The sequence below is a fragment of the Erpetoichthys calabaricus genome, chromosome 1, assembly GCF_900747795.2.
Source record: "Erpetoichthys calabaricus chromosome 1, fErpCal1.3, whole genome shotgun sequence".
Lineage (NCBI taxonomy): Eukaryota > Metazoa > Chordata > Cladistia > Polypteriformes > Polypteridae > Erpetoichthys > Erpetoichthys calabaricus.
In genome coordinates this window covers 232740882-232767853 of record NC_041394.2, presented here as the reverse complement: position 1 = coordinate 232767853, position 26972 = coordinate 232740882, and the positions used below count along the sequence as shown (strand labels likewise).

Genomic DNA, 26972 nt, shown 5'->3' with positions numbered 1-26972 from the left:
GCCCTTGGTAATGTTTAATAAATATATTTTTATTCACAGTAGAATACATTACATTTTCTTATTGTATCTTTGTAATTTTCATTCTTAGGTTAAGCTACATTTTGTTTATCATAAGAAGTATCTATTAGAGCACTGCAATAAATGATTTGTATTGTTTTATATTAAACTTGCTTGTAATGATTTGTTTTCTCATTTACTAATACTCATATGCCTTTGGCATATGTATTTTGCCAATTTTGAAGTATTCCCGTAAATTAATAATCTTATATAATGATTATTACAAAATACTAGACATTTCATTATTGGCCATTTACTATAAGTGCATGGAATGGCATTGTTTTGTTTGTGTTTTTTTATGTCTACAACCATATCTTGTTAATGATGTTTAGAAATATGGAGCTTTAAGATTTATTCTTTCTACATATATAGAACCAGTGGCAGGCATATTGGGATGGCACAGTGTAGCAGTGGCTAAGCTTGATGCCTATCTTTGTCAGAGCATTGAATTCAGACTCCTGTCTGAGCATTATCTGTGTGCTTTCTGCAGGTTTTCTAGATTTCTGGTTAATTTTTTTTTGTGATGAGTTTCTCCATCGTCCATAGTCATTCATTCCATGCAGCCAGTATTACAAGATAAGGTCCTGGATCCTGTGACTGTGACCTGGGTTAAATGGATTTGATAATGGATGGAAATTTTAAACTCTTGATGGATTCATCTGTTGAGAAATAAACAGCCAGCCTTTTTCAAGGTTTATATTCACCTAAAAGAATAACCTATGTAAAGTTGTGAGTGGCTGCTTTGATTTCAGCAAATGAGTAACACATAAGCACAGTGATCAGCAGCCTTGTGTGTTATGTTAATGCTGTTGCTTGCCAACAATTAGATGATACACTTTGTTCATTGAATTATGTATTATTGTGCAGTAAGTTTTTAGGTCCCTGCAGTTTAGTTCATAGTCATGTGAAACCTTGTCTCAACTCTGTGGTTTACCTATCAGTATGCAAATAATAATATAGTAAATTTGGTAAATCTTACCTCAGGTGCCAAACAAAACAGAATACATTTTCAACAAAAAAAAATGCATAAATCATATATGGAAAGTAATGTACACATACCCTAACTGTTTTCTTATACAGCACAACAGATTATTAGAACAATGTGCTGCAAAGCAAGTGCACATGAATAGTTGATAAAGAAGTGCTGCCACATGTGTAGAAAAGCAGAACCTTTGAAAGTTTGGTCTGAAGCATTTAGGTTTATGGTAACATCATGCCAAGGACAATGCTCACTTACAGTGATCTCACATAAACTACTGTTGCTGTTGATCAAATTGAGGCCATTTCTGAATGTAACATCATTGCTTAAATTTGCAAAGGTACATCTCAATAAGTCACAAGTGTAGGACAAACTGGGCGTTGCCAGTTCTGTTAGACTTTAGTGTCATCCCAACCTGTTAAGACAACAGATTTATTAGACATCCAGCTGCGAAAACTCCCAGTTACATTCCTGACTAAGTGACTGAACTCTTTGTACCAGAACTAGCCTGTACTTCATCTGATAACAAAGGTGTTAATCAAAGTTGCACTGACATCTTTCCAGATGCCCCTTTGCACAGACATCTTCAGCAAAAGTTGTGAACTCAAGATTGAATAAATACCTGTAAATCGATAAATGACAACTCTGATGGACAGAAGAATTTGCCTATAAGGACAAACTGATGTTCTCCTTATAAGGAGAAACTCTGTCAAAGGAATTCTGACTGAACACCTCAGAAACTAAAAATCAATAAGCCACTCTTCCTTAGGGGCTGAAGCTGACAAACTCTTCTCTTTGTGGACCAGAAATTTGATATACAGTTTGCCAAGCTTAACAGTGAGCCAGTCTAAAGGCTGAGAAGCAGCCATCATTTCAGGAAGGGAACTTCAGCATCTAAACTGTTGTGTCAGAAAAAGTAATGCTCTTTCCTATGAAGTTGCAGACAATACAGCAAAGAGACTAGCGGAGGGAAGTACAGCACATCTCAATGAAAGGATCGTGCAGCAAAGACAAAGAATGCACTCCAGTGCAAGAAGAGTCCTCCACTTGAACCCATTGCAACAAAAAAGCAACAACTCCACACAACATCAGGCATCACTTTTAAAGACTTGGTATCGTGAAACTATTAATTTGCACTGAGATAAATTACAACTGTAAATACCAAGTAAACAGCCAGCCTGTCTATGTTATTTGTTTGTCTGTCTGCATCCTGTCTTATATGTCAATTTATACCATGTATGGAGTTATTGTATTACTACATATAATTCTTGTGTTTACCGTTAAATTGTATAATTCTGCTTCTTAAAATGAGTGTGCTTCAATTACCTTAATAATAAGTCTAAAGTTCAGAGACCCACCTCATACAACAGAGAAAGGATATGGTAACGAAAGTTGGACCCTTGCCAAATTATTTGATTAATTATTGGTATTACCAAAGGAAAAAGTGATAATTAATTAACCAAGTTAAAATGAATCCTTAATTTCTACATTTATTGGTATCCCTATTGTTGGACAACAAAAATCACACTCTTTCCTACACAAGTCTTCTGGGCAAACAACACCAAAATAAGGATATGCAGAAACCATAATTCCATATTTGTCGACAACCAAATGGAGCATATCATCCCAAGAACCCTTTTCCAATCAACAAGTGGTTGGGGGTTGTTTTGAAGCCACAGAACCTACTAGATACCTCACATACATTAACAGGGAGTTCATTGTGGATTTTTGTTAGAGTATAGAAGGACCACTTGTCTGAAAGCTAATGATGTGATGTGAGGACAAATGTTGGTTTTGTATATAAATAGCAATAAAAGCTACCATTTTGTAAATCTAAAAAAGTAGAAGTATAACCAAGCATAGTAAAAAGTGTTGAAAATATGCCTCAAATTTTCAAAAGCTGAAGACAGAAACTGAAGAAATTACATTTTGATCTGAAAAAGGCAAAAATAATGAAAAACAATCTTTAAAAAATCACTGAAAATGAGCTGGAAAAAACACCATATTTCATGTTTGCTTATATACTGTTTAATGCATTAAGAAGAAGTAAAAGTAAACTTTATTTTTAAAATTGTACAAAAAAAAAAGTTGGGGACTTCATCTTCTCTATTTTCAGTGGCTAAACATATATTCTTCTCCACAGATAAGCTACCTCTCATGAGCCTTGATGGAGATAAAAAATGGGCCTTTTGATTTGCTGGAAGGGACATAGGTTCAGGTTCAGTTTCCTTCTATTTTCCCATGCTGTGTATGTGAGGATTTTCTCCAGGAGCTCTAGATTTCTCTCACTTTCAAATTACTGTATAGGATTAGCCCTTTTAAAAGAGACCATTTAAGTGAGTGTGGTTATGCACTGTATATGAGTGTACCCTATGATGCAATGAAATCCCATTCAATGGGTTCCTGCATTATGACCCTATAATGGAATGCAATAATGGGTTCAGGATGCAAAATAATGATGGTGAATAAACAGAATGATTTTGTTAGGAGGCTTCTGTCAATTCTTAAAATTTTCGGAATATGTAAAGGATGTAAATTCAGTTTGCATAAAAAGTTTGTGTGATTATATAAAACAAGTCTAGTAAATATGTCCTCATGGCAGCAATATTTTAACATACTATCTTTTGGAAAATAATAACTTAATAAATAATGCATTTCAACTTGTTAACTGTTAAACATTCACATACAGTACTGTTCATCTCTGCTTCTTAAATGATGTTGTATGAAACACATTTCTCAGTTTAACATTAGGATCACCCTGCTGTTACAAATAAATTAAGTCTGGCTCTGGTATTCCATGTTAAATCACATTGTCAATATAATACATGGCTTTTAATTTGTAATAAGACACAATATCTTTCTGATAAAATGTATTTTGTGCAGTAGCAACAGGATTCATCAAAACAGATATGAAGTTTGATAGAAAAGGACAGTGAATGAGCTGACCTATTAGTATATATGAAATTTGGCCACTTTAAACAATGATGACAAAGAACACGCTTTAACTGAGTTCTAGGAGGGATGCAAAAGAAAGTAGGTAATTTGAACTTTCTGAGTTGCATTTTGGTAGCATTATATACACTTGCTGAAAAAATAATTTTTAGACATTTTATGACACTATTCAGAAGGGCCTTGCCTCAGCACTTTGGCGCAACCTCTGTTGTTTTAAATGTGCTTTTATAAATAAATAATCTAATTAATGTTCTGCTGCCTTATTAGAAGTAAAACTGAAGGTACAGATGCCTGTCCCCCACAGGAATCTCCACTCAATGGCAATCATTTTCTGTTTTAATAGTGAAGGCCGAATTGATAGAGTCAGTTGGAAGCAAGCAAATCTGAAGGTGCTATTTTTTAAACCCCTCAAGATTCACAGTAGCATAACACAACATCACCAGGTGCTTCTCTCCAACATATCTTGATACAAAAATACTGATCTTTTCTCTTCTCTTGTTCTCTTGTGAATAACCCCATTACAAAAAAAGGTTTTATCGAAGTGACTAGCATGAAAACTGCTAATGTTATAGCCAAATGTTAGAATTCTTTCTGCCATTGCTGTATGTAAAGAATGCACAGTTACAGTGTTTATACTTTAACATTAATCTACAATGTTCTTATACAATGGATAAAGGCTGATTTTAAACAAAAACTATGCCTGTGTTTCAGATAGCAAACAGTATGCAAAAATTAAACATTGTCACAAAAGTGTCTAATTTAAGTAAGCTTTTTAAAATTTTTTACACTGTTAATTGACTACGTTTGAATTGCAACCATGTCAGTTGAACTTGCATATCCAGTCTTGATTTTAGTACATAGACAGTATGTTCAAATATTTTGCCTTGGACTGGTTTTCCTCTTATGGTTGGCATTTTTCTGTTGGTGCAGGGGAGTACTCATCCACTGTTGACCCTCTTACATTTGGTGTGCCCCAGGGTTGTGTTCTGGTTTTCTTTATGCATTCTTTTTTCAGCACACATTACACAATCTTTTGAGGTTGTTTTGTATCTTTTTAATGCTGATGATATCCAGCTTTTTTTTTTTTTTTTTTTAGCCTCAAGATCTACTTAGGCTGACCTCTCCGAGTGTTTGTCTGAGATTAACCAGTGGTTGTCTTCCAACTGCCTAAAGTTATATCCTGAGAAAGCAGAGGTTTTTATTATTGCTCCACCTAAATTTATATGCTGTGATTAGTCACAAGTTAATGGCCATTACTTCTTTTCCTCTGCCTTATCTACTTGACTTAGGTTTGACCAGCATTTGAGTTCAGATGCTTTTGTCAATTCTATTTCTTATTCTTGCTTTTTCAGTTAAGGAATTGTTCTAAGTTAAGATAAATGGTGTCCAGTGCAGAAAGGAAAATACATGTTCATACTTTTATTTCAACAAGTTTAAATTATTGAAATTCTCTATTTACTTGTTTGAGTAAAACATCTTTGTCTTGTTTGTAATCTATAGATAATGCTGCTGCCAGGTTGTTACTGAGGTCTAATAAATGGTTTCATATTATTCCAATTTTACCATCTTTACACTAGCTTCCAGTGGAATACAGAATTCATTTTACAATTCTGGTGTTCAATAATTGAGCACTGCAAGGTTTAGATGCGCAGTAAATTGTTAATCTTGTGCATCGTCATTCTTTTAATCAGATTCAAGATCCATCTTTCCAAGAGTTGTTCCTTGTATGAGACTGAAGACATGCAGTGATTGATCTTTTCAGTCTGTTGCACTGAGATTATGGACCAGTCTTCCTCCTGCTTTGCATGCAGAGGTTTCTGTTATAAGAGTATTTAGACAAACTGTTACTTTGGTGGAGTGATTTAAGTTGAGTCGTATGTCTATTTGCTACTTATTGTTTGTTTTTAGTGATGCAGTCAGTTTTTAAACTTTTTTATGATGATACTGTGTCTATGTAATTTGTTACAATTTGTACAGATAAATAAAATACATACTGTACTTTTAGTGATCATTGTAATTTAATTTTAATGGGATGAAACTGTATTGTAGTTGGTATGTTTTGTCTGCATTTTCTCTACCCTGTGTCATTACTTTCTGTTTTGGAAATAATGACTTCAAACTTAATTGAATTAAATGGTTGGCCAAATGTACAAGATATTAAAATAATTAGAGAATCAATTTATTTACTGCTCTCAGTGCCATTTTCCCATTGAAGGTCATGGTGTGAAATCATCTGCTGACACAGTTAAGACTTGCTAACTTTTCATGGCAAGTACAACTAGCAAGTATGACTGAGGGTGAGCAGTGAAAGAAACCAAGGCCATTCATTACAAGGGTATACATCCCTTTACTTTATAGTAATAACACTGAAAAACAGGTCAAACATGTTCTTATTTTGTTAAGGGCAGTTATTTTATTCAACCAATATATTCAAACTGCCAACACATAGGTTTCTTGCAACACTATTTCTGCTGTTTCTAAATGTTAGGCTTAGGAACCCTTCATATTTTATGCTTTTCTCTTCTAAGCCTGAGATCCTTCTCTGGCTCACACCAGCAGTTAACTAACTGGAAATTACTCTCACCTCCCTTCTATATTTCTTTTGGGTCAACGGGTTGAACCCTGAAAAGTGTTCTCTGACTTTCCAGCCCTTTCCACATTTTCTCCCTGCACATCTATGTCATGTCTCATGAACAAACAAAGTGAACTATGATGCAAGATGCTATAAAAATGAAATCAATCTACATTGCTTGTTATTTGAACATTATCGCTTAAAAGTCAACAGGTATCCATGATTCAAAATAAATTTACAATAGTCTCTTTTATTATACAGTAAAAAAGGGAAATGATTCATATCAGTTAATGATATCAAAGCCATTTTCGTATACCAGTTTGCACATTTTCCTGGTGTCTAGCTTAATTGCGTTCTCTGAATTGACACAGTGTTCATGTGCTCCACTCCATGTCCATGGTAAGCTAATGTCTTGTGCCCAGTTCTGCTGAAATGATAGTCACCAGCTTCATGCAGCCATTAACTGTTGCCTCAAAATTGGATGGCTGGATGTGGAAACATAATCATTTTACAATTTTTCTGTAATTTTTTTGCAAATTAACTTATTTTTATTAGTAAGGATTATGCATCATAAGGTATGCTATTCCTTGGCTGAAAATGAAACACTTTCTCTAGAAAAATACACTTTCTTTTTCCAGTTAGTGATTAATTATGTATTTACATTAAAGAAACAACATAAATATAAATTATATGTCCATTCATTTTCATAATAGTTTATAACACTTAAATATATTTATGAAAGTAATTGTGTTTCCTAAAGACAAATATGAAAATTGCAATTCTTGTGGCTCCCAGAAAATTAATTAAGAACATTTATTACATGAACCGAATACAATGTGGCATGTTGCAAAATATCATACAAGATAATTTGTTGGTGGGCGGCACGGTGGCGCAGTGGGTAGCGCTGCTGCCTCGCAGTTGGGAGACCTGGGGTCCTCCCTGTGTGGAGTTTGCATGTTCTCCCCGTGTCTGCGTGGGTTTCCTCCGGGCGCTCCGGTTTCCTCCCACAGTCCAAAGACATGCAGGTTAGGTGGATTGGCGATTCTAAATTGGCCCTAGTGTGTGCTTGGTGTGTGGGGTGTGTTTGTGTGTGTCCTGCGGTGGGTTGGCACCCTGCCCGGGATTGGTTCCTGCCTTGTGCCCTGTGTTGGCTGGGATTGGCTCCGGCAGACCCCCGTGACCCTGTGTTCGGATTCAGCGGGTTGGAAAATGGATGGATGGATGGATAATTTGTTGCATTAACAATCTCACTTGAGAGTGTATAGTAAATTTAAATGTCTTTGATAATACTTTGCATTCTTAACTCTAACAAAAACAGTTTGATAAGTTTTGGCCTAGTGGTTGAGAAGCTACACTAGAAATTATAAATTTCAAAATCCCCCACACACATCTATTATGCTGAGTCTCTTAAACCTGTTTATGCTTCAAATGGTCATGCATTTCCATACCGAATAACAGGCATGCTGTTTAAGGTGGTCATTTTCAGAAAAATGATGTATGACTGCTAACATTTTATTTTAATTTTGAGTTAAATGTGTTTTTTTTTCTTTTCATTTTCTCTCTGCAGTTCATCTATGTAATGGGAAATTTCATAAACATTTACAAGACAAATTTGTACCTCTAGTTGTCCGATACATTGATCTCATGGAGTCTTCGATAGCACAGTCTATCCACAGAGGATTTGAACAAGAAACTTGGCAGCCTGTGAAGTAAGCAGTGTTTCTTTAAAGGTCTTTGATCAAATGTTTTTATCATTTTTGATAGTCCATCATTATCGCTATGCACAAAATGGTTACTAGAAAAAGTTTAAAATGTAGTTCTGAGATAGTACAAAAAATAAGTATAAGATTTAACCTAAAGATATTGAGTCATGATATCAGTTAACATTACTGAGTCTTACCATAAATATCTCTGCAGGTATAACAAGTGCTTGACATATGCTATACCATAAAAAAAAAATGTCTGCAATTATTGTACTTGAAACAGCACTTCTCTGTGGCTTTTACTTACACACAATTTGACTATAATGAAAAAAATGTTTCAGGATATAATTTGTTACTTGACTTTTTATAATAAGATTAATGTATGAAGCTGGGTAGACCGTGCAAAGATGCTTTCATTAAATAAAACATTTTGTATTGCTTAAGCAAGAAAGAAAAGTCAGGCATTTGATCATTAACTCTTACAAGTGAATAATGCAAGATCTATTTTAGCTAACCTTCTGCTTTTATTATTTATACTTCTGAAAGTGAAGAGCTATAAGAATACCCTGATGCATGTGCTTGAATCATAATCTAGTTATCAATAATGTTTTTTAGCCTTTCACCTGTCTATTTATTTTACTTGTGTACTTGTTCTTTAAAGGAAGTATGTACAACATTGGTTAGATGTATAGATATGTCTTTGCCAAACATAGTATTATTCTAATGGAAAAAAAGAGACTTGATAACTTTAAAACATTATCCAATTATTTATTCTGGCATTCTGTTCATATTTATTATTTTGCTGTGATTGTTTTATAATTATCATCAGGATGTTTTATTTTTTCTCACTAATTGTTTTAATAAAACTCAGAAGCTTATGAACTGTCAGAAAGAAGAGCATTTTCATGACACCTTTAATGAAGGTAAAATAAGTGTTTTAGGGTTTCTGCAATGTTAATGTACAATGTATTTTTTGTGTTAATGATTTTAAGAGTAGCTTCATACAGAACAAACACCTAAATATAGAGTGTTGTTAACCTCTGCAGGTCAACTGAGTGCCCAAGTTTTGTCAAAAACATTCTTTTCTACTAAATAATAACTTCTTGGAAAAAAGAGAAATAATTTCAACATAGTGGTTTAGTAATTATGGCTGCTGCCTCTAGTAGACCACCTGTGCCTTTGCTGGGCTTACCCAAGGTACTGGGATTTTCTCCAATGTGCCAATGATGTCAGTTGAGTTAATAGAGAACCATAAATTATTTTGCTGTGGGTGTGTGTGTGTGTGTGTGTGTATTTCTAGTGATGGACTTATGTCAATTCCAGTGGTTGGTCCTAACTTGCTGTGGATATAGCAGGTTTGGAAAATAAACAAAAAAAATGATACAAAAAATAAACATAACAGCAGTGATGAAATGAATGAAAAATTCTAGCAAAGTCTCTGCAGAGCAAAATTCAGCATATGATTATCTTATTGAATTTTTCTAAACCAGTTTACAAAAAATCAAGAAAGTAGCGTATATCTAAGATGAGAGTAGTATCTGCCCTCATACTATGAACTAGTGATGACTTAACTCGACTGAATTAGCTTTGCCTTGGTTTAGGCTCAATTGGGGAATTTAACCAAACTTGGCAAAAGGCAAGTCAATGGGGAAGGAGAAACTAACATAGTTTTGAGTGGATTATAATGGTTCAATAATCTTTTAAGTGTCCCTAAGGGCTAGGAAAGTGTCGACCAACTGTGTTGTATAGATTATTACGCCCAAAAATGTGTCCTGGGATGTAATGTAGCAATGTGAACTATTGCTTCACCATGCCTCCCTGAAATAAAATTAATAGAACTAAAAAGATGCACCACCCAAAAAATTATATACTTTTTAATGTAAGCTAATGTTATTATAGAAGCCAAATGTGACAAATGCTGTGCAATGGCAGACAATAATAATAATTCTTTGCATTTATATAGCGCTTTTCTCACTACTCAAAGCGCTCAGCAATTGCAGGTTAAGGGCCTTGCTGAAGGGCTCAACAGAGCAGAGTCCCTTTTGGCATTTACGGCATTCGAACCGGCAACCTTCCGATTGTCAGTGCAGATCCCTAGCCTCAGAGCCACCACTCCACAATGTTAAAAACATCCAGAAAAATAAAAGAATAAATCTCATGTTACTCGCCATACATAATCCACAGGTCAGTTATCCAGTCATTTATTCAAAGTATTGTACATTTTTGCCCAAAAATTTAAATAGATACTTCTGCAAACATCAGCACACATCATAAATGAGAAACACATTCCCATAATACTGCGCTTTTGAATTGAAGACAGAACTCTTGACCAGTGAATGGAAGGAGAAGCAACATGTTAAATTTATCTACTATGTGACAGCTTTACAGCATAATTGTGTTTACCTCTTTTTCTGACAGCCAATAACATGATGTCTGACAGTGCTGGTGCTATAGGAATGGTAAACCCATAGGGTAATTTCAGCCACAATCTCTGTCCTGTATTTATTTCTCCATTCTGTTGTGGTACATAAAGCACAAGCCTCTCTTCTGTTTTTGAAGTCCAAAACACTTATATTCCTTGTGTGGTACTTGCAGATGAGCTTTAATTGGTTGTTAGCTCTCATGCACACAGAGCCCATCTCAATGCCTAAAGATAAGATTAGACCTGTTTGATTTTGTAGGGGTGAGATGTTAACTAGTTAGAGTGAGTCACTTGGTATGTCACACGAGGCGACATCTTCACAGGAGTATGTCAACAACTGCCTTAGATCGTGTAAATGAAGGCTTTGGTTGAAAATCACTGGACGTGTCATCTGATGTGACATGGCCTAACACCAATCACACAGACTTTTCAGGAAAATATTCAACAAACCAGGTCATTGTCAAACCCAGTAAATTCACCTTAAAGGCATTTTGGCAAATTTTGCAGATCAACACTACTACTGTGAGCATGTTTTGAATCCATAATCAAACCTACCATTCACATATACTACTACATTGGTACAGTCCAACTGTGGCAATGGGTTATAGACAACTGCCTACGTTACATTCCACGATTATAGAGGCCTACCTCTACAAACTAGGTCATGAAAGGTAATTTCGTTAGAATAAAAGTGGTAGCAAGGACCACAACAGAACAATGTAACACAAACTAGAATAGTAAACTTAGTGAGACTCTTAGAAGTGTATGCTGTATTCAAATAAAGAGTATTTTCTTAAATGCTTTGACCAATTTTGTCTTTTTAGAAATGCCAATTTGATCATTTTGAAGTTTGGGGGCTTTAGTCTCCAAAGCTCAGCCTCCAGTAAATTATTAAATTACAATTAAATATAAATCAGAACTCTTTTTGTCATATGGAAATAAAGCTTAGATGAGCAAATCTTGGAAAGAATATAGCATTTAAAAGGCCAATTAATGTACTGAAAATAAATTGTTCATTAAGGCTTGTTCATGAGTAGGACCTGTAATGTCCTGTATAATATCTTGTGCTTCTTTCTAGCCTTTTGCCTAATAATCCCTAAAAGGTTCTGAGGTGGCATATGGGTTCCTGTATAACTGGGTCAGTTGCAATTGCTTCTAGACTATGCCATTCTGCCAGGCCATTTCTACCATAATTAAACACATGGAATTATTATTTTTTTATTAAATCCTCGAACTGCAGTTTTTAAATAATCTGTAATGTGAAATAGTTTACATTCCAAATTTGATGGATTAAATATGTTCTCTTAATTTTATATCTAAACATCTACGCGTGGCAGTGTGTCTGTCTGTGAGGCCCGGAAGTGAGAGGTGGAGTCGGGGTAAGGGCTCCGCCTCCGAGTAAACAGAAAACTCGCTTAGCCACTAATAACACAAGCGAGGCCAACACATCAGTAAAATGAAACCTCAGAAGAAAAACAAAGTCACTTAGCCACTAACAAAATGGTATCCCTTGTACTTTTCATCCCGCCGCTAATACACAAGCGAGGCGAATCCTCCTAGAAGAGAGAGGATTACCTGACATCTCTACATTTCAGTTTTTTTCTGACAATTTCAATAGCTTCTAGGACCCCGGGCATTTTACAGCACAGGCTGTAAAAGACACAGATATAAGAAAAGTGTTAGTAGTCCAGATCTACAAGGGTATGAAAAGAATGGAGTGACAATGTTAGCTGAAAGAATTGAAGCAGACTGAAAATTTGAGTATGATTAAACAATTACTCAACAAATAACATCAGCCAGTCCGAGAAAAAGTTTTGCATAGATGCTTTGCTTTCATTGTTGTTTTAGAAGCGTAAACAAAATAACATTTTCTGTAATGGGTGTTTTAGTAAGTTACTTGCAATGAGAAGTCAAGCAGTCTTACCTGAAGAAGGGGTCTGAGTTACCTCGAAAGCCTACATATTATAATATATTTAGTTAGCCAGTAAAAGGTGTAATTTTACATGACTCCTCATTACATCCATAATGGCTAACATGGTACTACACCCTAGTACTAGTAAGCTACTTGAAGAAGTTTCTGTCTTCTTGAGTGATCCTCAATTGGACCCAAAAACCACATAAAATAGCACCATTAGAAACATTTTCATAGCCGATTTTGAAGTGTCAGTTGCAGATCCTGATTATGAGAATAAAACTGTGTGTAGTTTGGGAAAGCAGGATGTGCACTTGAGCACAACCTGCTTTCCCAATCATCTTTACGCAGGAAGAAGCTTGGTGTTTCTCTGGACTAAAGTAAGAGCATTAGCTCGATGTGCATGTATTAAAAAAAACATTTTGTTGTGTTACACAATGACAATAAAGTGCTTGAACTTGAACTTGAACTTGAGTATCTAAATCTGGCATTCTAAATTATAGAGCAGATTTCATCCAGAGAAGCCATAAAACACACCTACAGTTGTATTTGTTGAATATAAGAATAGAAAAAGCAGTTAAAAAAACAAAAAGGAATCTACTGTTTATATGTTAAAAATAATACAATTAATACTTTGAATAAACCTTTGGCATTGATAAATATGTACCATATGAATAATATTTGCAGTAACTAAGTACAAATCTAATCACACACTTCACTTAATTATATTAAGCATATATTTAAATACTTGGGCAAAAATTGCATTAACATTGGAACTTTTGCAATTAAGTTTGGAAGCATTTTCCATCATTAGTAAGTACCTATTCTTTTACCTTTTCTTTATGTGTTTACTTACTCCAGAAAATACCTGAATGCTTTTTTTTTTTCTCCAAATGAAGTGTATTTCAGCATATTTTTACTGTTACCAGCATGTACGTCTTTTCATGAAAAGAGCATATAACTGGTAATTTATCTGTTTCATTCATAGATAGTGGAGGTTTGAGTAGAAAAAACACATAAATTGTGACTGTCAGAAACTGGAGGTCAATCAGTTGATTCATTTGTGTAATGGGGCAAAAACAGAAATTGTAGTCAAGATGTCTGGACCACTACAAAAAATGTATTGACCATTAAGTATTAAAGGCAAAGAAACTTCCAAAAGATGAAACTGTAGCCATTTTCTTCAATTCCAAGTTAAATCACCTCACAGTAGGAGTGACTTGCTGTTAGAATCGGTGTAATCAATCATAATTGTTAAAGATGTGTGAATCACAGTTCAGTTGTTTTTTCCAAAATGCACAAAGTTTAGAAATTGGGTAAACCACAAATTTTAATTTCTTTCGATTTATTATCTTTTGCTTTTAAAAATTTTTTTGAAGTACTTTTATCTAGTTCATTTTGTCCAAAAATAGAAACAAAAAAAAAATAAACAAAATTAGGCCTATGCACATCCCTTGTAATTATATATACTAAAGTAGAATAATATAGTGTGAACAAAATGCATATCAAGAAATAGAGGCATTAAATAGAAGAATTATAATTATCACAGTATATAACTATTACAGCTACAGAGCCTTGAGCATGGGAAAGGTGCTATATAAATAAAATGTATTATTTTTATAACACAGCAAATCAACAGAATAACTCCTGTTTTCTTAAAAAACAGAAATCACAAAATTTTCTGATACAGTGGGCTTCTTTGAAGATCCATGCTGAACAACAACAAACAAGAACATAACACTCAAGGAAAAAAATCTCAAATTATTTGTGCTACATTTCTATATACCCAGTATCCATGCATACGCTCCCAATGGCGCAAACATATTTATCTTGACTAATACATATAGACATTAATGTTGTTAAATAAACTACATCTTGTGGTCCTGTGCACAAGAGAGAAGGACATTCAAACAAGAATGAGTTTCTTCCAAATACCTAGAACAAAACCCCCCCAAAAAATTAGTGTCCTTCAGTACTAGTAAACTGATATATTAATTGATTCTGCAAATATTAAGAATGAAAACTTATATTTTCTGGATCTTTTGTAAAATTAACCTCTATAAGTGTTTGCTTAAATGAATTAACAAAAGATCAAGAAGGTTGCAAGTAGCAAATCATGAAAACGTGAATAACTATCATTATGGTACAGTTCCCATAAATATCCATCCATCCATCCATTATCCAACCCGCTATATCCTAACTACAGGGTCACGGGGGTCTGCTGGAGCCAATCCCAGCCAACACAGGGCACAAGGCAGGAAACAAACCCCAGGCAGGGCACCAGCCCACCGCAGGGTGCACACACACACACACACACACTAGGGACAATTTAGAATCGCGAATGCACCTAACCTGCATGTCTTTGGACTGTGGGAGGAAAACAGAGAGCCCAGAGGAAACCTACGCAGACACGGGGAGAACATGCAAACTCCATGCAGGGAGGACCCGGGAAGCGAACCCGGGTCTCCTAACTGCAAGGCAGCAGCGCTACCCACTGCGCCACTGTGCCGCCCTCCCAAAAATATAAGCCGTTCAAAAGAAAAGAATGAAGAAATTTGCAGCATTGTTGTAACGTACACCCACAGCCCCATATATAGGATTTGTTACACACAGTCTGTTAAATGAAACAGTGTGATGAAGGTTGTGCTTGGAAGTAAGTGCACAGTTAATGGAATTACAATGAATGCTTTGAAACACACATTTTTTTCTTTTTCTATAATTTCAACAATTTGATCATAGCAGTTAAGAAATATTCAGTTTGCTCTTTTAGATATGTTTTTATTCCTAAATGAGTGTGGCATGATGTAGAATTAAAAATTTCAGCAATGACAGAGCAAATACAATGTAGTTTGCACAGACCACTCTGACGAATGGAATTTTCCAAAATGTATTCTCAGAAATATGCAGTTAAAGCAAATCTATCTTTATAGAATAGAGAAATATTTATTTTAATTTAGCTGACCTGATTACATTAAAAAATACAGCCTCAATAAAAACAAACAATAAAAATAATGGAATAAAATGGAAAAAGAGTATACGCAAAATGGTTTATCATTATACGGAAAATGGATGTGGGATATACAATAGAGAATGTCTCAAAAATACTTTTTCCATCTAACAGTTTGAAAGCTGCAAAGTGTGGGAATTTGCTGTTTTTATGTCACAGTTTAAAAACAGTGATGTTGTTATTTGTCTAAATAATCCGTGCAATTGAACCAAATGTTAGATCAGAAATGAGTGGGTTGGAAATGTATTAGTCAGAAAACATAAAGGGTCAATTATAAAATATTCAAATGCCCAGCACCAGAATAAAATGAAAAAAAAGGAAAGCCATGATGACCATATTATTTTTTTCTTTTAGAGGGTCATTATTGTCATTTGTACAGTTTATGGTGAAATCCTTACTTGTATCAATAAACATTATTATTTAGCCTTTAACTTAAAGGCAAACTTCAGATTAGGAGGTTTGCAGTGACTTCATTTATATAAAGAATGTATCTGTCCCATCACACGTTCCCAGGTATATGTATTTCTAGGGCAATTGCAGCTCACGGGAGTCAGGAAAATTATGGGGAAATCACAATCATGTCACTGCAGAATGTAAAATATCTAAATGTGTGCAAAATCATGAAAATTTCATGATGCTAGTCCAAATAAATGTATTAGTAAAGAAAAATATAAATAAAAATAATATTAAACACAAGATGACATTTGAGCAGTGTCTGTACGCTAAGCAGTGTCTTTGACAAGACAGAAAATGATGGCTAGAAGTACACGTGCAAAATGAAAAATAGAACTTCACATGTGTGTAAAGATAGTGCTAGAGTGAAGAAAAACTGTTGTGTGAGCATAAATGAAGAATGGTTCAGGAGTGACTGAATTATCTGCAGAAGTTGAAGATTTGTCATTTATTAATACAGATATATTTGGGAAATATATTGTCTTCTCTGTGATGTTAAGGAAATAAGGAATTTGGTAAACCTACTGCCTAACCAAACATTCCTTCCAGGTACCAAAATGTATTCAATGTTATGATTTTAAGTTTTTGACATCTCATTGTATTGCAGCTTCAGCTTATTTTACAATCTTGCCCTGCTTTTGTTTAGTTAATTTCAGTGCTTTTATGACCAAAATCTGTACAATACAAATTGATTAATATTTCATCAGATGTGTTATTTCTCTCTCTCTCTCTCTCTGGTATTTTTGTGTTTGTTTCCGTGCAGGACAATTACCAACAATCTCCCAAATGTGCCTCTTCCCAAAGTTCCAAGTCTGCCACTTAATCTTCCTCAAATGCCTAGCTTTTCTGCACCCTCTTGGATGGCTCCTTTATGTGATAACACGTGTGTATAAACACCTTAAGAGCAGGTCCATTCTTTGCATGCAAAATGTGCATGGCCCGTCTTGTTATCTTTTTTTTTTTTTGTGCACTTATGGTAGTTTCTCCTAGATGAACTTCAGTATTCATTTGTGTTCATCTTCATGAATAATCTGAAAAACATACAAAAGACATAAACAAAACAATAAAAAACATACGCATAGGAACCATGCCATGTCAAAATATTTTAATATAGTTTTTAATGAATACAGATATTCTTTACAATGTTCATATCCATAATTGAGTTCTACATGATTCTCCAGTCCACCCAACTAGGAGGCTGAAGTCTATTCCAGCAGCATTGGGTACAAAAGAAGAAACTGCCCTGCCCAAAGCACCACTCCATTGCAGGGCCCACTCATGAACACACCCAGATGCTATCTTGCAGACTCCCCACAAACAACCATTGGGTGAGGGATTTGAACCTGGACTGCCCCAGGATTAAGCCATTGGATTAAATAAAAAAGACTAGCAAAAAATGCAAGCAGAGCAATATTATCAATTTAGGTGCCTTATTGAAGACCTCAGTGGTATCACTTAGCCTTTTGATTAGGTCATATTTCAAAACAGCAAAGCCCTGTACATCTCCTCATTGTTGTTGTGTCTGATGTTTTACTTCCGTGAAATGACTTAGTGTTGCGCACTCCTCAAGGGTCTTAGTCTACTGTTAGGAGAAGAAAATCAGGCCAAAGCTTAGAGCCCCTTACATCATGCAGTACTCTCAACTAAACAGGCACTTCTACTATCCAAATACTTTCCTCCTTCATCTTTATTTTTTTTTTATTTTCTGTTGCAAATCTGAAAGTTTAATATTTGACATGCCTTTTTGGATAAGTCATTATTTGTGTAGGTCTGTGTCACAATTTAGATTAATATTTATCCATGTCTTTATCCATGTTAAAAAGCTGGGTGGCAAGGGAAAAAGAGATTTGGTGGCAAGCAGCATGGAAAATGAGATGTGAAACGGACAAAGAAAAGTTAGGCTAAAATCAAAGAAGATCTGGTCAGCAAGTGGCCTCCTTGGGTACACGCAGTACTCCCTATTCTGTCAGCTACTTCTTGCTATTCCGCAAAATACAATCAAAATCAAGCTGTATTGGATTGTCAAGCATTCTTATATACTGTACATAAACCACAAAGAATGGGGGTTAGGGCTTAGTGGTAAAATACATGCCACTTTGCAGAGAACGAAGGTGTTCCTTGGTAGTCAGACCACGATGTGCTCCTATGCTCTGGTTCGCAAAGCAGGAACAGGGAACTGCCAATACAGCATACCAGTTCACTTTAAGCCCTGGGTACAATACAAGCCAGGAGTGATGGTATACCTTGGTCAGTTTAAATGCTTACACAGCTCTCATGGACTGAACATAGAGAGGGTGGACATTGTACATAGTTCACAGTACTATGCTTTTCACTTGTGCTTTCTCTCTACAATTCTTAAAACATTAAATTAATTTCATTGGACTCATAAATGTGCGGCCCGTAATCGTCAGTGCTGTATGTAATAAGTTACAGAAATCATGATTCACTGTATGTTGCTTTTGACCTAAACCCTCCAAAGTTTTGTAACAGTGCAAGATTACAGATCGAAGCATTACTTTTAAATTTGACTGAAGCTACCACTTGTACAGGATCTGCCAAATGGTGAAATTACTTTTCCTACTGATTACCTGGTTGATTTCAAAAGAATACAGTTTCTTCAAAAATTGTGTTTTGCAATAAACATTAACAAAGCCAAGTCTCTAGGAAAAGCAAGAATTGATCCAGGGCAGGAATGTTTTACCCATGTGCAATTGTATGTAGCCTGTTCAAGAGTAAGAACCCCCCATGAATGAATAATAACAACAAATCTTATATACAGAAAACTACTCAGTTACTTGCATAGTACTTCTGATACATCCAGTTAACCCATAGCACTATAACTGAGGCCTATTGTCTGAGGAAATGTTCTGGACAAAGCCAGTTAACATAGCACTACAGTATATTTTTTACTTATTAATAAATATAAAGTAGCTTTAGGATGTGATTTCCACTTCAGTTTTACATTTTTGAAATACAGTAAAAGAATATGGCACAGAAGATTATCTGTAGACATTTAAGTCAGAACAAATTGATTTTATTGGCTTAAAGAAAAAAGTGCTGTAATGCTTGTAAATTCAAAGACCATCTTTAAATGTTCAAAGTATCAAAACTATGTTTCATTTAAAAGACACAAAAAGTAAGATTATATTTCTTACTAAATCAAGCATTAAAGATATGTGTAAAAGCAGTTTGACTATAGAAACTAGAAAATGCCATGAAGTTGACAGCACAATAGCTGCATTATGAAAGACAGGCACCAGCAATAGCTGAAAAGTCAGGGTCACTTTCTTCATTCATAGTGAAAGTGTGTGTGTACCAGATAAAGAAGCGAAGTGGTGGCTGTCAGCCACCTGGTGCCCAGAGAGAATGCTTGGTGATGGAGCGACAGGAGCTTGGGCATCCATGTCAGATGAATATCCATGTGACATTATATTTGCTATGGGTCATTGCACTGGAAACATTTGATCTGTCTGGCAATGATTTTCAGGGCATTCTCTGAAACACTGCAGTCTGAGATGGTTTGATGTACTTCAGAATGCATCTTCTGAGTCATGTCGTGTTAAATCATGCAGAATTACTATGTCAGCTAAACCTTTACCTGACATCCATGCCCTAGTCATTATAATACAGATAACCTTCCATTCTCTAGGTACCTAAAATATATATGCTTTTTCAAGTTTGTAAGCCACCTAAAAAGGAAAAAAATATAATGTTTTGGCAATGATGATTTGCATCAATAATGAAATGCAATTTTAGAAACAACCAAATCCTTTAATATACATAATGTATATCATACTGCTTAAATTGTAGTCTGCATTTTACAGTGGATTTTTTCCTTTAATGTAGTTTCATTTTCATGAAACTGCATTGTTTTAAAAAGTGATTTTTTTTTTTAGTTTGTGACATAGCAGTGCATATCCCTGCCCATACACTCTTTGTGAATAGCTTGTACATTCTCCTCATAACTGTATAATAATAATAATTCTTTGCATTTATATAGTGCTTTTCTCACTACTCAAAGCGCTCAGCAATTGCAGGTTAAGCGCCTTGCTCAAGGGCCCAACAGAGCAGAGTCTTTATTGGCATTTACGGGATTCGAACCGGCAACCTTCCAATTGCCAGTGCAGATCCCTAGCCTCAGAGCCGCCATTTCTCTGTCTACCCTGGCTTTTCTCCCATTTCCCAAAGACAAGCATGTTGGATTTATGAAATGATCTAAACTGACCTATGTGCATGAGTGTGTCTTGTGGTGGGTTGTGGTCAAGTCCAGGGTTGTCTAACTCATGCAAGCTAGGCCAAAATTTTCTGGGATAGGTTCCAGCCCCTGTATTCTGAACTGGATAAACAGCTTGGAAAATAAATGGATGGATTAATTTAATTTTAAAGCACAGAAAATAATTTTGTATATTAAGGTTCAGATATTTATTTATATTTGTCTGTATTTTGCCATCTATGAGGTAAGGTTAAATATCAATCAATTGTTTATAGGTTGTTTCAGTGATTCCTTAATCTGAAAGTGTCCTGTAGACATTTTACAAACTTTCAAACATTATAATATATCATTAATCAATCCTTGACATTTTTGCATTCCGTAAAATTGGATTAAATTCAGGTCATTATGCTTACGTAATGTTAATGAGAATTATGGGTCAATTATGTATTAATAGTGTTGTAGGTATTAGGCAGAGTCTATGAAGTTAATTAGAACATTAGTGTCACTGATTACCTATTGGGCTTGAATGTTTGTGTTGCCTAACATTCTGATATGCTGGTGTAGAAATGGAGACCAACATAATATGTGCACTGTGAGTTAAGTGTTAGGCCAATACTGTATGTCGGTATGTGATCCAGAGTCTAATAATTGGTGCACTAGTGATTTGGCCAAATTAAGGGTGAGTGAATGAATTAAAAACAGTTGAAATGTAAACACATAATTTACCTGAAGTGCCTATACAAATACAAACTAAGATATAATTATAATAAATTGTAACCTAATACCTACAGAAGTGACTTTGTCTTGTTCATATCAAAAAGTACTGTTTTAAAGGGTAACAGCCATTTCATGTCTTATCCAAAGACTGATTCCCTGGAAGTCACCTACTGCCTTCTCATCTACACTTCAGCTTTTCTAGTTAATGCTATGGAGATGAGAGTGTTGCTTGAAGCAATCAAACACCTTTGCTTTTATCATTTAAGAAAGTCAATAAATAATTTAACAACACTGAGTTTGTTTACAACATACTGAATGCCTACAAGCAATGTGATTCATAACAATTGCACTGTTTCACTAAGAAGGGCTAATTCAAACTGCTGTTGAGCTAATATTTAAAACTGACTTTTTTACTTTTGTGGGTTTTTTTTTTAACAATCTAAATTTTTATGTAAAAATATGTGTAATTCAATTCACCAAATACTTTAGATATGTTATCTATGGCAAGTCAAAGCCTATTGTTCCAGCAGCAGGCACCATCTCACTGTAAGCTTCACATGCACAATGTCACATCTGGTTACTTGCAGTGTAAACAAGATTATTGTGGTGATGTTTCTATATTATGAGCATTGCTCACAGATTATCAGTGGGTATTGCATGTTAATATGTCTATACATTTTATCTAATCCTTATTTGTATTCATTTTTAAATGAATTTCCATCTGCTCAGCACATCAGATTTCCTATGTTTTACTTTAATGCAGTAATTGTTATAAGTGCAGTCATGTCAATAAATAAATATGCACATGTAACATTTATTTTTATTTTTTTAACATCTTCCACAAGATAATGCAAGTTTATTTTATGATAAGTGCAAAATAAACTGCTCAAAAAAATTAAAGAAATACTTTTTAGTCAAAGTATAGCATCGAGTCAATGAAACTTCTGGGATATCATTCTGGTCAGTTAAGTAGCAGAGGGGGTTGTTAATCAGTTTCAGCTGCTTTGGTGTTAATGAAATTAACAACAGGTGCACTAGAGGGGCAACAATGAGACGACCCCCAAAACAGGAATGGTTTAACAGGTGGAGGCCACTGACATTTTCCCATCCTCATCTTTTCTGGCTGTTTTTTCACTAGTTTTGCATTTGACTACGGTCAGTGTCACTATTAGTAGCATGAAGCAATACCTGAACCCTACAGAGGTTGCACAGGTAGTCCAACTTCTCCAGGATAGCAAATCAATATGTGCCATTGCCAGAAGGTTTGCTGTGTCTCCCAGCACAGTCTCAAGTTCATGGAGGAGATTCCAGGAGACAGGCAGATACTCTAGGAGAGCTGGGCAGGGCCATAGAAGGTCCTTAACCGATCAGCAGAACTGGTATCTGCTCCTTTGGGCAAGGAGGAACAGGATGAGCACTGCCAGAGCCCTACAAAATGACCTCCAGCAGGCCACTGGTGTGAATCTCTCTGACCAAACAATCAGAAACAGACTTCATGAGGGTGGCCTGAAGGCCCGACATCCTCTAGTGGGTCCTGTGTTCACTGCCTGGCACCGAGGAGCTCGATTGGCATTTGCCATAGAATACCAGAATTGGTAGGTCCACCACTGGCACCTGTGCTTTTCACACATATGAGCAGGTTCACTCTGAGCACATGTGATAGACATGAAAGGGTCTGGAGAAGCTGTGGAAAATGTTGTGCTGCCTGTAACATCATTCAGCATGACCAGTTTGGCAGTCAGTGATGGTCTGGGGAGGCATATCCATGGAGGGAGGCACAGACCTCTACAGGCTAGACAACGGCATCTTGACTGCCATTAGGTATCAGGATGAATTCCTTGGACCCATTATTAGATCCTATGCTGGTGCAGTGGGTCCTGGGTTCCTCCTAGTGCACGACAATACCTGGCCTCATGTGGTGAGAGTATGCAGGCAGTTCCTGGAGGATGAAGGAATTGATACCATTTACTGGCCCCCACACTCGCCTGACCTAAATCCAATAGAACACCTCTGGGACATTATGTTTCACTCCACCCGCCACCACCAGGTTGCACCTCAGACAGTCCAGGAGCTCAGTGATGCCCTGGTCTAGATCTGGGAGGAGATCTCCAAGACACCATTCGTCGTCTCATTAGGAGCATGCCCCTATATTGTCAGGCATGCATACAAGCATGTGGGGGCCATACAAACTACTGAGTATGATTCTGAGTTGCTGCAATTAAATTTCGGCAAAATGGACTAGTCTGCTGCATCATATTTTCACTTTGATTTTCGGAGTGTCTTTGAATTCAGCCCTCTATAGGCTGATAATTTTTATTTCCATCAAACGATGTGACATCCTTTCGTTCCTAATACATTACCCAGTCCATATCAGTATAGATATCCAGCGTAATTCTTTTTTCCCCATTGAGATCTGACGTGTTTTCAAAATGTTCCTTTAATTTTTTTGAGCAGTTATATCAATATGTGTGCTTTCTAGGAGCATTATACTGTACAATCTATAGACTTAATCATCAGAATTTTGCCAGTGGAATCATAATTCTTGTTTCAGCCTACATGCAACACGAATGGAGTCAAAGAATGAAAGACAACTGTTTTCTAACCTTTTATTGTCTTTTGAGAAAAATCGTAACTCTGACAAAAGGATGACAAAAATGTTGCCGTTTGCCAACATGATATGTCCACTCACACAGAAAATATTCGGCATATAAAAGATACAATGCAAGAGCATTGCAAAAACAGCTAATAAGACAATAGTCTATTCCACACACTGCTATAAACAAAAAGCAAGGTGATTTTATAGCAACATAGAGTAAATGGTTTTAGCATGCAGGAAAACTCACTACTCTGTACACCTTGTCTTTTTTCCCTACTGTTTTTGTTCAAGTATTTTGGAATTGGACCTATGCCTTTATAAGTTTTCAGTTGTCACATGTAAAGAGTTAAGTGAAGCTCGTACTTGCAGATTCCAGATAACATGTCCACTACCTTTCCTCAAAACATATCTCTTCCATACCTGAAAAATCTCAGAACATTATTTGGATAAACGTATACAAGATAATCTACAGGTAAATTATAAAAAGGAAAACAGCTATTAGTAATGCTGATTTATATGAGAGAGCAGGATATTGCGTTTCTATTGGGTTTTGTCTCCTGAAGTGGTATAACCTAATAGGAAAAATGAGTAACTATAGGTGTGCCTTCTCTGCTTTAACTGAGAGTGACAGTGGCAGGGTCTGTTTTTACACTGAGTTCTCTTTTCACGCAGCAATGGCTGTATGCACCTTTACATATTCTGCATTAAACTTTCTGTGTGGATCCTGATATGTAAACACAGGCACTGTAAAACCTGATCTCCTTGGAGGAAACAAATCTCTAAAAGTATATATTATGCTCTGTCCAAAAAAAAAAAAAACTTCAGATTAATTCAGTGTTTAACATTTTTTGCCCAAATAAAAGAGGGGTAACTGTGGGTGTATGTTTTCTTTCAATAGGATTTAATAGGGACCTTTTCAAATTTGTTCCCAAAAACACATAACATTAACACCAGGTATAAGCTAAATCATTTATATTAAAAATGGGACCCCTGCTGTTCATATCAAAAGTTGGTAATGGCTTTGAAACTCTTGTACAGTTACAAGCCATAAATGAGATCCCATATTGTATTTTGCTGGAGAGCACACTCCTCCCAAAACAAACGGAGCATTTTATTCAGTGGCGGCTCGTAGCTAAAATTAGTGGGGGTGCTGCTCCAGAAAATTTTTAGCCTTTGTTTTAAAATTGTGTAAAAGGAAACAAACATGTATAAAAAGAAAATTTATTCAGAAACTTGATAAAATCCTAAAAGAACAAAATCAAACATTTCTTACTTACTATATCCTAAATTGTTACAGTTCAAGCTTGATCTATTCATTTAAAAATGAAATCCATTCTTCTTGTTTTAATTTGCGCGAAAAGATCAATAATTTTCTCCTTGATCTCTGGATGACAACTGAGGAAATTGTTCTCCATTGAAAGCAGGGGTCGGCACTGCGGGAGCGACAGTGCTCTCTCTCCCTCGCAGCCTCGCGTGCTGCTTCCTATGTGCGCATGCGCACAACAGCCAAACACCATGTCGCTGGAACTGTGAAGCACACAGTTCCATAAAAAGATTTTTGTATCTTTTTCATAAACTGGGGGATGGCTGCTGACATTAAGCTTAAGGATTATATATTGTACAAGTATAAAGAAAGAATTAAAGAAAAAAGGACTCATTATATTAAATGTTATCGATAATATCAAGTGGAAATAGGAGGTGCTGCAGTTCCACAGTGCCTATACGTGAGCCGCCACTGATTTTATTCATACATGTTTGTCAGCACATTATCATATGGAAACTTCTTAAAACACAGACCGAAGGACACAACTCTCAAACATTAGAAACAATTAGCACTTAGCTTGACAATTAATGTTGGGTGAATTTTGCATATACAAGTAGATGCTTGCTGGCACAACAATGAAAATGGGCACATAGGCTCATTTCCCACCTGTGTTGGCTCTTCATCTGTGAGTAGGTGGCTTGGTTTGGAAATAAAACATTCAAAGGCTAAATGAAGCAGCAAGATGTGGTGGCTGCTCTTTTTATCATCTTATCCAAATATTATGATCATAAGATACTTTAACAATGAATTATCTGCTCCAGATGCCTTTTCTTCTCTCTTTCTTTCTTTGTAACCAGAACATTCTGGCAATTTATATACAAGAACTTGTGCTAGGCGTTCAGCTTGGTCTTGTTTTGTAATTTGTCTCTTAGTGTTTTTGTTTTAAAAAGACCTTGTCTTACTGCATAAAAAGTTTTATTTTCATATAACATCCAGATAGTTTTAGGACAATCTAAAATATGTTTATGTGTTTATAAATGTAACCGAAATGTGCCTGTAAATATTTCTGTAAAATTTAAGTAACAAATGTGTCTGTGAATCTTTTAAAGTTTTATTATAGTGATGTATTAATTGTTAAATATATCGTAGAGTATATACACCACAAGCTGCATACCTCACTATCAGAGACCATGATGTTCTGTGATTTTCAACATTTTTCAAATAACATTATTTTATGTGATGCAATAATCTGTCAAGCGATGAATTGGCTTATGTCTTAAAAGTAAAATAGTTTATTTGTCTGTCATGCTGTTAATGCTCTGTTGCGTTAGTTTCTTCTTTTTTGGTTTATACTCACATTTATGGTAATGCTTAAGGAATACATATGCTTTAAACTTGTGTTTCTATTTTGTTTTTCTTTTTTATGTGTGAGAAACCATCCATATTTTGTTTAGGTACAAATGGACTTTTGCATTGCTTCATTCCAATTGGTTGGTCAAAATAACCAAGTACATTCATATATCAAGGATTTTCCTACAAACTTTGGAAATTTCAAGGGTAGTGAATGTAAGAATGTTATATGTCACTCTAAGTGAAAGATCAACTCATATCGACACAAACCGTCTTTCAGGTTTCAGCATCAGTGCAAATTTTTCACAAGTTAGAAAAACAATAATATCACTTCTTCTGCTTCTTTGGTATACAAGCCACCTGTACACTGAATGGCCCGCTAGCATCCTGAAAACTATGTTATTTTATTTTGATGGTAGCCCTAAAACACCCAAAATGTCATCAAAACAGGCGATCATTATAACATACTTAGTTTAGTTTTTAATGCTGATTAATTTCTTGAAACAAACCACTATGTTGGCATCACAGAAAAATCACCAAGCAAGATGCTCTGCTACAGCAGAAAAACCTGTCTGAGGTTCATATTTTGTTTCTTTCCGGCTATGTCCAGGTAAATTTGTATAGGAAAAAGATCCAAAGGCTGGATGGCTTAGAGACTTCAAACAAGATAGGACTCCAGTGTTAAATAATGAAGACACAATAGAGAGCAACATGCTGCTGCTGCTGCTGCTGCTGCTATCTGTTGTTTCTTCATTATTTTTCCCTTTTATCAACT

The 26972-nt window shown here is 35.5% G+C and overlaps 1 protein-coding gene across 10 annotated transcripts in view; it reads left to right on the top strand.

The window, feature by feature from the left end:
- Positions 1-26972, top strand: part of cadps2 (Ca++-dependent secretion activator 2) — an 874989-nt gene that overhangs the window by 778413 nt on the left and 69604 nt on the right. For 7 of the 10 annotated variants that reach the window (XM_051929794.1, XM_051929778.1, XM_051929757.1 and 4 more), the window contains exons 19-20: positions 8128-8269; positions 16821-16940. In XM_051929794.1, coding sequence (XP_051785754.1) covers positions 8128-8269; positions 16821-16940 — 262 coding nt within the window. The remainder of the gene's footprint in view (positions 1-8127; positions 8270-16820; positions 16941-26972) is intronic. The other 3 variants (XM_051929801.1, XM_051929797.1, XM_051929788.1) reach the window with 1 other exon arrangement.